The sequence below is a fragment of the Tamandua tetradactyla genome, chromosome 23, assembly GCF_023851605.1.
Source record: "Tamandua tetradactyla isolate mTamTet1 chromosome 23, mTamTet1.pri, whole genome shotgun sequence".
NCBI lineage: Eukaryota > Metazoa > Chordata > Mammalia > Pilosa > Myrmecophagidae > Tamandua > Tamandua tetradactyla.
This window is the reverse complement of record NC_135349.1, coordinates 8,831,159-8,843,635: the sequence shown is the minus strand read 5'-3', so window position 1 is coordinate 8,843,635 and position 12,477 is coordinate 8,831,159. Positions and strand designations below refer to the sequence as shown.

At 47.2% G+C, this 12,477-nt stretch overlaps 1 protein-coding gene across 4 annotated transcripts in view; it reads right to left on the bottom strand.

Annotated features, from left to right (window-relative positions):
* The window catches only part of ZAN (zonadhesin), a 39,829-nt gene that overhangs the window by 303 nt on the left and 27,049 nt on the right, over nucleotides 1-12,477 (bottom strand). For 3 of the 4 annotated variants that reach the window (XM_077140819.1, XM_077140821.1, XM_077140820.1), the window contains exons 37-47: nucleotides 5,363-5,574; nucleotides 4,772-4,913; nucleotides 4,120-4,367; nucleotides 3,496-3,625; nucleotides 3,114-3,288; nucleotides 2,621-2,794; nucleotides 2,258-2,397; nucleotides 1,633-1,832; nucleotides 1,397-1,535; nucleotides 857-997; nucleotides 3-102 (exon numbers count right to left, since the gene is read on the bottom strand). In XM_077140819.1, coding sequence (XP_076996934.1) covers nucleotides 3-102; nucleotides 857-997; nucleotides 1,397-1,535; nucleotides 1,633-1,832; nucleotides 2,258-2,397; nucleotides 2,621-2,794; nucleotides 3,114-3,288; nucleotides 3,496-3,625; nucleotides 4,120-4,367; nucleotides 4,772-4,913; nucleotides 5,363-5,574 — 1,801 coding nt within the window. The remainder of the gene's footprint in view (nucleotides 1-2; nucleotides 103-856; nucleotides 998-1,396; nucleotides 1,536-1,632; nucleotides 1,833-2,257; nucleotides 2,398-2,620; nucleotides 2,795-3,113; nucleotides 3,289-3,495; nucleotides 3,626-4,119; nucleotides 4,368-4,771; nucleotides 4,914-5,362; nucleotides 5,575-12,477) is intronic. The other variant, XM_077140822.1, reaches the window with a different exon arrangement.

Here is a 12,477-nt window from a genome sequence, read left to right as displayed (position 1 = left end):
ACCTCCGCCTCTTCCTGTGAAGACGCTCTCTGGTCACTGCCAGCAATGTCACTACCATGGGCACCAGCATTCCCAAGAGGATGGCCACAATGTTAGATGCTTCTGGGGCACAGGGAACAGAAATGGGACGTGGGGTAGGAAGATACGGGAGGTTACGGAGTAGAAGAGGAAACACTTTCTTTTCACCCCGGCCACCGCCCTGAAGGGACCTCACTGCCCCTAAATCTCTGGAGTGGCTGGGTTCTCCTTCCCCAGGTTGATGCCCATCGGGGTTCCAAGGCCTCTTGTGAACACTATTGCTGGAAACGCAACTCCCATCAGCCATTTTAGGGGCTCCTTGGCATCCAGGTTGAGCGGGCATGTCTCAAAGAGCAGCCTGGAATCCACCCATCAGTCACCTGGGCTCGTTAAGAATGCAGATGCCTGGGCCCACTCCAGACGCACCAGGTCAGGGTCTCTGGAAGTGGGAAGGAGTCCTGCAATGTCTGCTTTAACAGGCTATCCTACTCTCAATCTAGGAAAGCTAAGGCCTGAGAAGCACTGGCACAGAGGCTTGAGATTTGCAGAAGGAAAAACAACAGAAGTCAGTGGAGAGGCGAGAGGGATACGAGAGGTGGAGGAACAGCCCAAGCAGGGAGCTGGGGTTCAGAGAAAAGATTCTGGAGCCCGTGGTTGGGAGCTGAGCATGGGGACTCTGTGTTTCTTTAAGGATCCTTGTCTGCTCATCTCTAGGAATATATTATATGATTCATATATATCTGCATGTATATATTACATTATATAGATATAGATATATAGATATAAAACAGTTCAGTGGCAGCTGTTGTGGGGAAGGAGCCCGGGATGGGGAACTTACCTGGCTTTCCTGGGGGCGGGATGTCCCAAGGCTCAGTGCAGAGGGCTCCCGTGTAACCAAGTTCACACTCACAGGTGAAGTTGGCACCATGCTCCTGGCACCGTCCGTCATTCTGACAGGGGTTCTGTAGACACGAGCTTTCTGCCAAGGTGTAGGGGGGCCCATGAGAAAGCAGCAGGGAGTAAGGAGCCCCAAATTCTGGTAGGACATTCACAGCCAGGAAGAAGTCTGGGTGGAGGCTGGGAGCCAGGGGCAGAGAGCTTGGAGAGATGGAACAGAGACCCACCAGCCAGCAGCCCTCCCTGGGCCCACACCCAGCCCCAGGCTCTGGGGAAGTGCTACAGATGTCCACGTTCTTTACCTATGAAATGGGGATGATGTGCTTACCACCAAGTGCTGAAGTACAGATTAAAAGAGATCTTTGGACCCAAGGAACAGGGGGGCCCTTTCCCTTTACCCCTCCCTAAAATAGGAGGGATCAAAGTGAGAATGCCCCCGGGGGTGGGTGTCAGCTTGAAGCCAAGGAGCGGATTGGTTCACCTCGGAAGCAGCCCCGGGTGAGGTTCGCCACGGTGCAGATCTCACCAGCGCGGCAGCTGAAGGGCTCACACTGCAGGACCCCCAGGCTGACACAGGTGCAGCGCTGAGAGCAATCTCTGGTCACAAAGCTGTCACCCCGCTGGAAAAGGGAGGCAGGTCAGAGGGAGGAGTCCTGGCCTGGCATCCTGGCTGCCCTGAGGCCCTAGCTACCCTGAGGCCCCAGCTCCCAGCTGCACCTGGTAATAGCTGCCATTGCTGGTGCAGCCGCATTCGGTGACGGGGAGGCTCTGGGTCCCGCTGTAGATGTAGCCAGGGATGCTGGCGCAGCCCTCCACACAGGGGCCCTCACAGTCCCCTGGGGCCAGCGGGCTGGCGCAGGAAGCGGGACAGGGGGTCATGCAGCCCTGATACACAGTGTTGGCTGGACATGCCAAGGCTGAGGGGACAGAAACACAGTTAGAAGGCAGCTGGGACCAGCCAGGAGAGTATATGGGGAATCTGGGGCCAAAAGCTCAAAGAAGGGGACCCAGCTTGCGAGACAGGACACAGAACTCATTGGAGGCAGGGAAGCCGGGTGTCCTGCACTGCTGTATATGCGGGTCTTTTTGTCAGGGATGTTGAAGCACATGAAGGGACATCAGAGCAAAGATGGGCACGGAGAGGAGGCACAGGGTGGGGTGGCCAGGCTGGGGGTGAGGTCTCCTGGGTGGAATATTAGGGGAACTGGAATGGGGGGTGCACAGAAGGGGTCAGGTTGGAAAGACGCCCTGACCTTTCAAGTGGGGAGAATTGAGGGGCGCGGAAATCATTGTGGAGCAGAGGGCAGAACTGGTGGGTGGTGGGTGGGGCCGAAGACCTCACCGCAGTGCGTGTGGTTCCGCCAGCTGATCAGGGTAGTGCCCGCCTCCTGGCAGAGGGTGGCATAGCCGCCGAGGATTTGGCAGCGCATCTTCTTCTGCTCACTGGGGTTCCGGGCAGCGCACAGATCAAACACGCAGTGCCTAGGGGTGGGGGCAGGCAGACATCAGAGAGGGAGAGGCAAAGAGACCCAGCCCCGCAGTAGAAGGCCTGGCACTGCCAAGCAGAAGGCAATCAGATGGAGTGGGGGGAGGGTCCCCAGGATCTGAGGTCACAGAGAGAAAGAAAAAGTGAACCCAACAGAGTACAGGGCAGAAAACAGGCAGCAGAACCCACAGAGAGGCCAAAGCAGGGCCCCTGACTCACTCCTGAAAGGGCTCTGGGGCCACGGTCTGGTGGCAGGCAGCAAAGGGGCCCTGGGGGTCCACCAGCACCCTGCACGCCTGGGTGGTATTGACACGCTCCAGCTGCTCTGGGCTGCACCTTGACACCTGGAAGCCAGGCTGTCCTTCCTCTTCCTTTTCCTCCTCCTGCACAGCCCTGGAGGAGAAGCCATGGTGATGATTGTGGGGCGGAGGGGGGTGGTGCTTAAGGAGGGTGAACTAGGAACCGAGGCTAAGGAAGGGCCCAGCACATTGACCCCTGAAGGCTTCTCCCTCCTCAGACTGGGAGAGCAAACAACGAACAAAATAAAACAAGCTGAGGCAGGTCCCCTGTGTTCTCCCACGTGTGTCCTCCTCCACACAGGCCATGAAGGGGAAACAAGCATGGCCAGGTGCCCAGTTGGCGCTCGCCCACCTGGACACTGTCTGCTCCCACCAGAGTCTCGTCCTTGCGGCTCAAAGCCAGCCCCTCTCACCTGGGAAAGCGGTAGCGGACCGCCCAGACTTTCTGCACCTCCCAACTGTTGCCAAAGATTTTGGAGCTTGTGGTGATGATGCCATTGGGCATCATGTACTCGTTGAGGGTATTCCTGTCAAAGTTCCCACATAGGCCATGCACGAGCCCATGGTACGTGCTGGGTAGGGAGAACACTGCAGGAGAAAGGGGGCAGCTAGGAGTGATGGGTGCCCCACTTCTGTGCTCTCTGGCCTCTTCTCTTTCCCACCCACTTGAGGCTCCAGAGTGAGCTGGGTGCCTGGATCCCAGGCAGAAGCCAGGACCTGCTGGCCTAAGATGTGGCTTCCCCTCCCCTATCCCAGAATGGTCCCTTCCCCTTACCTCTCCCCACTCTCCCATACCTGCACTTTCGCTTCCATCGAAGCTGATGCCCAGCTTGAAGTCAGTGGTCAGGTACAGGCGGTGGGCTCGCAGGGAGACCTGCAGATGCTTGTTGGGCCTAAACGGAATGGCCATTTTCTCACCATTGACCTAGAGAAGGAAGATGGAAGCTGCAGGGCATCTAGGCCAACCTGACCTTTCGTTGCTCTCCTCCCTGCCTTTCTGAGCCCACACATCTCAGTACCTCCACTGGCAGTCATGCAGTGGTGTGAGATGCCCCAGTAGGCTTTGCCATCCCATATGGCCAAGGCCTCCATGAGGTGACTCCCTTTGCAGCCACAACCCCTTCCCTATAAAAAGTTGGCACCGTGAAGCCCTCTGCACTTCTGCATTCTGGGTTTGACCTTCTTACTACCTTCTTTCTCTCTTCCCTGTGACTCTCTCCAACCTATGACTTAATCCCATCTCCCTCCTCTGCCTCTCTCCAGGAGGTGAGCTTGACACTGCTCCTGGATTCTAAGCCCAGGCTGCTCCCGCCAGGAGCTTCCCAGGAGATAGGGAGTCCTGGCTCCCTCTGCTCAAGGGGGCCTCCCCAAACCCCAGCCTGCCTCCCCAGATCCTCCCGACCCTGGCCTGGCCCTTACCACAAGCTCCAAACCAGGCCCGAGCTGGACTCTATAGCTATAAACCTTCACAAACACTTCATGCAAGTAGACTGGGCTCCAGGGCAAATACATCTTGTTGCGTCCCTCCACGAGCAGGGCCTCCATGCCAGTGGGCAGCCTGTTCACCGTCTTTATCAATACGTAGGTCATGCTGCCCCCGAAATGGTAGGTGACACCATCAAACGTGCGATAGTGCGGGTCCCCGAAGACTGCACAATAATCCAACCCTGCCAAGAAGGGCAAGCACTGAGAAGAGACTGTGCCCAGATAGTACCATCCCCGGGCTCCCTTCACCCATCCCGAGGTCTTAGCCCTGGACTCCCTCTTAGCCCTGGACTCCCTGGATACTTGATCTTCAGCTTTTCTCCTTCTCCCAGCCCCATTTAAAAACCTTCAAGAATCTCCTCATCCAATCCCCTTTTTGCCCATAAGGTAATGAGTCCCAGAGAGGACCAGTAACCTGCACACAAACCCAGAGAGGGTAAGAACCAGAATTAGAACCCACCCGTATGCCTGTGCCAGGGTCCCTTCGCTTTGTGGCACCCCCTGACTGAGCCCCTTCTTCCCCTGTCTCCTTGCTTGTCCACCTCTGAGCATTCCCCTCTCCACCTGCCCGAGCCGCGCCCCTTACAGTCGGGCACACAGTTGCTTCTGCTTTTGGAGATGAGCTGGCAGTGGGCACCAAAGGGGCAGTGGAAGTTCCGGCATTGAATGTGCCCTCTTGTGCAGGTACAGCTCTTGGTGCAGTTGGGGGACAGCCAGGTTTTGCCTACCTGTAGAAGCCACAGGATGAGCCAGGGAGTGAGAGCAGCCCACAGTCTGTATAACTTCATGGGCATATGCCACCCCAACTGTCAGGGACGATTCCACTTGGACCCTCAAGTCCTTGTACCCCTCTGTGAGACACTGTGCTGGATGTTCTGTACATGTTGTGCTCAGGAGCCATTTTACAGATGAGGAAACTAAAGTAACAGAGGTGACCTAGTGCAATCAAAGTTCAGGCCCAGGTCTTTCTGCTACACCACGTAACATCCCGGTTGGCTGGATCCCCCAGATCCAAAACCCAAACCATGTGCTACCAAGCCAGCCTGGGCTGGAGCTCACCTGGCCCAGCTCATCAGCCTCCACAGCTCAGGGCCAGCTGCAGAGATACAGGCACCTGAGGCTAAGAGGCTGAGGAAAGAGAAGGCTCCATCACCAAGGTGTGACGGTCCGCACTCACTGTGAAGGTAGTGCCTTGGGCATCCCTGCAGCTGCACTGACTCCTGGGCATACACTCGTCCTCGTTGAGCACATACCCCGGGTGGCACGTGCAGCCCTCGAAGCATGTGGAGGGCCTTTTGGAGCCTAGGCACAAGCCCTCCGGGTCCTCGCAGGAAGGCTGGCAGGAGGGAGCACAGGATGTGTAGCTGCTGTGGGCTGGGCATTTCAGAGCTGTGGAGGGTAGAGAGGGGAGGGGATAAATGGAGGTGGCTGGAGGCTGCAAGGTGAGGCAAGGGAAGGTGGTTCTGGAACCAGGCTGAGGGTGAATGACTTAGGGTTTTTCCTTCCTTTCCTTATTCACTCAACAAACATTTATTGAATATTGGCTATGTGTCGGGCACTGAGGAAAGAAAGCAGTAAGAATGGCCTCCCTAGTTCCTCAAAATCTTAAACAGAGAATTACCACAGGACCCAGTAATTCTACTCCTGGGTATATACCACAAAGACTAGAAAACAGAGACTCCAACTGACACTCATGTACCAAAGTACATCACAGCATTCTTCACAGCAGTTAAAACGGGAAAAGAACCCATGTGTCCACTGATGGGCGGATGGATCAAGAACATGAGGTCTATCCACACCATGGAATATTATTCAGCCATGAGAAGGAATGAAGTTCTGATCCACACCACAACATGGAAGAACTCTGAAAATGTAATGCTAAGTAAAAGAAGCCAAACACGAAAGGCCACAAATTGCATGATTCTGGTTATATGAAACGTCCAGAATAGGCAAATCCGTAGAGACAGAAGGTAGATTAGCGATTACCAGGGCTGGGAGGAGGAAGGAATGGGGAATTATTGCTTAATGGGTTTAGGGTGTTTGGAGAGATGATAAAGTTTGGGTAATGGGATGGTGGTGACAGTAGCATAATACTGAAAATGTAATTAACGCCACTGAACTGTGCACTTAAAATAGTTTAAATGGCCATTTTGTTATATATATAATCAGAATAATTTTTTTTAAAAAAGAAATGGCCATCCCAATTCAGTGTGGGAGACAGAACTCAGCCAGCACCTGCAACATGAGCTTGATGTGTGTGGACAGTGAGTGAGACAGATGTGTATACAGGGTGTGTAATGGTGGCACAGAACAGAGTGGTATTAACTGTTCAGGGGAGTTAAAGAAAGGCCTTCAGGCAAAAGTCATTATGAGCAAACAGAAATGCCTACCATGTCCATGGACGGAAAGCACCATCAACATAAAGATGTCAGCTCTCCCTAAGTTAATGTATACATTTAACATGATCCCAATAAAATATACCATCAGGCTTGGATTTTTAAGTGGGACGAGATGATTTTAAAGTTGAGGTGAGGATATAAACTAGAAAATCCTAAAAAACTCTAAAGAAGAGCTGCACATAGTGAATTTCCCCACCAGAAATTAAAACATGTAAAAGCTCAATAATCACAGCATTTGTTCCTGGTACATGGAAAGACAGATGGACAGATGGAACAGATATGGGCCCAAATACATATGGGAATTCAATGTATGTATACGATGCATTGTGGTATCTCAAGTCAGTGGGGAAAAGATGGGCTAGTCATGTAAGAATGCTGGAACAACTGGCTAGTATCTGGGAAAAAAATGAAACAAAATTAATTTCTATCTCATATTATACACCAGGATAAATCCCCATGGATCGAAAATTTAAATAAAAAAATGAAACAATATAAGTACAATAGAAAAGCATAGGTGATTTTTTTTTTAATTTCAGAGTGGGGAAGACATTTGTAACTATGGCTCAAAATGCAGAAGCCATAAAACAAAGATTAATAAATTTGCCCCCATAAAAATAAAACACCTTTTCTTCTTTCTTTGCATGGCAAAAAGAAGTAAAAAACAAAACAATACAGAAAAAACTGTCTGAAACTCATAGCATTAATAATGGGCTGCCCTCTGTAATAAAGGACCCCTATGAAATAAAGGCCAACAACCTAGCTGTAAAATGGTGAATGTGAACACAGAGCTCACAGAGGGAAATGCAAATGGCATGTGTGAAAGGGTAAGCAATCTCATTATGAGAAAAACACAATTGTGACTATTATTATTTTTCATTTATCAGATTAGCAAAAATACCCAAAGATTGATAATGCATCCTGTGGGTGATGCTTTGGGGAGACAGACCCTTTCATATGGTGCTGGTGGGACTGTAAATTCCTCAAGCCCTATGGAAAGCTGTTTGGTGACACTTCACAACAGTCCTTGACCCAACAATTCCATTTGTAGAAATTTATCCTACAAAAATAGTCACACACCTACAAAATCATATACGCACGAGACTATCCACTAGGGCACTGTTTGTAATACCAGAAGATTGGCAACAATTAGGAAGTCCTCCAAAAGGAGATGAGTTAAATAAATTATGCCAGCTATAAAGAGAATGAGGACGCTCTTAATATATCTGACGTGGAAAGATCTCCAAGCTAGATTGTCAAATGAAAAAGAGTAAAGTGCAAAATACTGTGTCTGGTATGCGTCCACTTGTAAGAAAAGAGGAGAAAACAAGGAATTGTACATTTGTATTTGTTTGTGTATGCATATTATAAGATTCCTGAAGAATACTCAGATGCTGATAAGAGTAGGTATGCTGGCAGGCTGGGAACTGGGTAAACTGAAGTCAGGGTTGGAAGGAGACTTTGGAAAACATTTTTTTTAATGTTTTATTTTGTATTATGGTAACATATATACAACGTAAGAGTTCCCTTTTTAACTATTACCAGTATACTATTCAGTGCTATGCTTGAATTCACCATGTTGTGCTGCCATCACCATCATCCATTACCCAAACTTTTCCATCACCCCAAACAGAAAATCTGTACCTACTGAGCATTAACGCCCAGGAGGGAGATTTTTCAATGGGTATCTCTTAAGACTTTTAAAATTTTTGAACCAAAGGAACGTATTACATACTAAAAACATTTTAATTAATTCCTGTTTTACAGTTTAAAAGGTCCTGGCATTAGATAGTAACAGTAGCACAACCTTATGAATATCCTAAAACCACTGAGTTGTACGTGTTTAAAAGGGTGAGTGTTATGGTATGGAAATTATATCTCAACAACAATCACAAATTTTTTTTTTCTTAAGAAAACCTACAGAAGGATGCCCAGGAATCTGCCAGGAAGGAAGATGAAAAAAAGAGCTTTCCAGACACAGGGACCAGTGAAGTATATAGAAAAGCTGTGTGTGTGTGTGTGTGTGTGTGTGTAACTGTGCTAAGCCTAGAACCTTATACACAAAGAGTGAATCCTGGTGGGAACCATGAGCTTGAGTTCCTAATAATGTATCAGTATTGGTTTGTTGATTGTGACAAATGTACCACACTAATGGAAGAGGTTAATAATAGGGAAGTGGGCCCTGATCAAAACACTCCAAGGCTCTGTCTCCCCAACAGAAGCGTTCAACAACCAGCAAGAACTGGCAGAAATATCTTTATCAAAGCACTCAGAAACAATTAACAATTAAAGGATTACCGTAACAAGTTAAGTGCCAAATCAAGAAAAAGGCAACTTAAAAGCGATAGGATACTCAGTGGCAGAATGACCTCCTTCCATGTGGGAGATCCGGGTTCGACTCCCAGACCATGCACTCACCACTCCCCCACCCCCCCAAAAAAAGAAAACAAAGCGATAGTATATCCAGATTGTTCCTATGCCAGATAAGCCCTGAAATCCAGAGGTACCAGTATCTCCAAGAACATCATTTTCATTCCCCCACTCCATGAGATCAACACCCCTTTTTAGCACAAAGACGTTAAAATAGTCATTTGCCCAGATATCCCCAAACATTGAGAAAGTGATCAGGTGAGAGGAAGGAGGTGTAACTGACAAATTAGGATTCGGCAAACGAATATGACTACCGACTCAATATATGGATATTTCTTTTCAGTTTCTGGTGTACTGGAATAGCTAGAGGGAAATACCTGAAATTGTGGAGCTGTAGTCCAGTGGACTTAACATTTGATAATGACTGTATAATGATACAACTTTTGTCATATTACCATGTGACTGTAAAGGCCTTGTGACTGACACTCCCTTTGCCCGGGGTATGGGTAGTTAAGTAAAAAATAAAGACAAACACACACACACACACACACACACACACACACACACATATATATATATAATAGGAGAGGGATAAGAGGTATGGGATGTTTTGGGTGTTCTTTTTCTTTTTATTTATGTTCTATAATTGATTGTGGGGTTGAATGCACAACTATATGATGATACTGTGAGCCACTGATTGTATACTTTGGATGGTTTATATTGTGTGGGAATATATCTCAATAAAGTTGCATAAAAAAAATTGGGCAGCCAAAAATGCAGGAACAACGTATTATAGAGTTATGTCAGACAGTTGTTTAAGAATATCGTGTTTGGGCAATTTTGTGATTGTGTGGTATTTATGAGCTCTTGGAAAATTCTAATTTGCTGAAATTATTTCTCTCATTCTAAATAAAAATTCCCTTTTTTACCTAAAAAAACAGTACAGGACATCGTGGCATCCTGGCTGGCCCCTCTCCCACCCCTCCCGGCTCAGCCCAGAGCTGGCCCACGCTCCCAGTGACAGCCCCTGGTTCTGGGTCCAGAGGGTGCACAATAACTCTTGTGCACATATTGGGAAATGTATGACTGCCAATCTGTCGCGGGGCAGCCTGAACATCTGAACCAGGACATTTGTCACAGGCCCACCTTCCCAGAGCTTGCCCTGCATGTACAGGCAGCTCACAGAGACCTCCTATAGAATGCTGTGGGAGAGCCTAAGGCAAGGGGTTGCTGGCTGAAGAACATACTCAGGCAGTGCCCAGCCCTGAGAAAACAGTTTCCTAAGGAAAAGGAGACATTTGTATCTATAAATCAGGGAATTTCTACGGCTACATGCAAATACTCATGCTCAAAACAAGACATGAATAAAAACAATCAGGGAGGCTCCTATGCTGTGGCCTGGAGCTATTCTCTCAACTCATTGCATGTCTAAGCCAACGCACAAAGACTGGGAAAGGTGTTTCCTCTTCCTTTTCCACGTCCTTATCCTTCTTTTCCTCTCCTCCTCGTTAACTCCTAGCATTCAAGGAACGTTCTATCATAACACTAGCCGGACACAGGCTTAAGGGACAGATGCCTCAGAGTCTAACTTCCAGCAATAACATATTAAAATATCAAAATAGGGGGTGCAAAAAAATAGGGGGTTGCAAGGGTAGTTCTGTGGTAGAATTCTCACCTGCCACGTGGGAGACCTGGGTTTGATACCGGCCCGTGCACTATCCCCCTCCAAAAAAAAATCAACAAACAGTGCTGAAATAACAGGATACTCACATGGAAAAATAATGAAATGTGACGCCAACCATACAGCATACAAAAAAGAAATCAAAATGTCCAATATTATGAAATATACAAAGAAACAGGAAGTGATGGCCCATACAAAGGAGATTAAGTATTAGAAATCTTCAGCGAAGAGGGCCAGACCTGGGATGGACCAGAAAAAGACTAAAACAATCCTAAATATTCCCAAAGAGCTAAAGGAAAACATGGACAAATAATTAAAGGAAATCAAGAAAATGATAGATAAATGCAAAGAGACTATCAATAGAGAGATGGGAATTATGAAAAGGAACCAAACAGAACTGAATACCATAGTAACAAAATAAAATATTCCCTAGAGGGGCTCAACAGAAAATTGGAGCATGCTAAAGAAAGAATGAATGAACTTGAAGATAAGACAATTAAAATCATCAAGGAGCAGAGAGAATAAAGGATGAAAAAAGTGAACAGAACCTGAGGAACCTGTGGGACACCATCAAGCGTACCAAAATATGCATGGTGGGGGTCCCAGAAGGAGAAGAAATAGACAATGGACAGGGAGGACAGTTGAAGAAATAGTGGCTGAAAACTTCCCAAACTTAGTGAAAGACAGAAATATGCACATCCAAGAAACTCAATGAACAACAGCAATATCCAAACAGACCCTCACCATTCCAAATCATAATCAAACTGTTGAATGCCAAAGATAAAGAGAGAATTCTGAAGGCTGCAAGAGAAGAGCAATGTATCACGTATGAGGGAGCTTCAATAAGATTAAGTGTTCATCGTAAACCCTGACAGCAAGAAGGCAGTGGGAATTTATATTTAAAGCGCTAACAGGGAAAACTGCTGAGGAAGAATCCTATATTGGGCAAAACCATCTTTCAAAAGTGAGGGACGGCGGGCCATGGTGGCTCAGTGGGCAGAGTTCTCGCCTGCCATTCTGGAGACCTGGGTTCGATTCCTGGTGCCTGGCCATGCAAAAAGAAAAACGGAGGGAAATATTAAGACATTCCCAGATAAACAAAAGCTAAGGGAGTTCATCACCACTAGACTGGTCCTACAAGAAATGTGAAAGGGAGTTGAAATGAAAGGACACGAGATGACAGACTGAAGCTGCACAAAAAAATAAAGAAATGTGAAAGGGAGTTGAAATGAAAGGACACGAGATAACAGACTGAAGCTGCACAAAGAAATAAAGAGCTCCAGTAAAGATAAGATGGGCATATATAAATATAAGTACTATTATAGCTTGGGCTTGTGATCCCACTTTTTACTTTCTACAGTTCAAAAAACAAATACATAAGATGTAATGCTATCAAGTAGATATCACCTTGTTATTCAAGATGTAATGGAGAGGCTGGAGGGAACTGCCTGAAAATGTAGAGCTGTGTTCCAGTAGCCATGTTTCTTAATGATGATTGAATAATGATATAACTTTCACAGTATGACTGTGTGACTGTGAAAACCTTGTGTCTGATGCTCCTTTTATCTACCTTGTCAACAAAGGAGTAGAACATATGGAATAAAAATAAATAATAGGGGGAACAAATGCTAAAATAAATTTAGTTTAAATGCTAGTGATCAATGACAGCGAGGGGTAAGGGGTATGGTATGTATAATTTTTTTTCTCCGTTATCGTTTTATTTCTTTTTCTGTTTATCTTTTTATTTCTTTTTCTAAATCAATGTAAATGTTCTAAGAAATGATGAATATGCAACTAAGTGATGATATTGTGAATTACTGATTATGTATGTTGTTTTATTTTGTT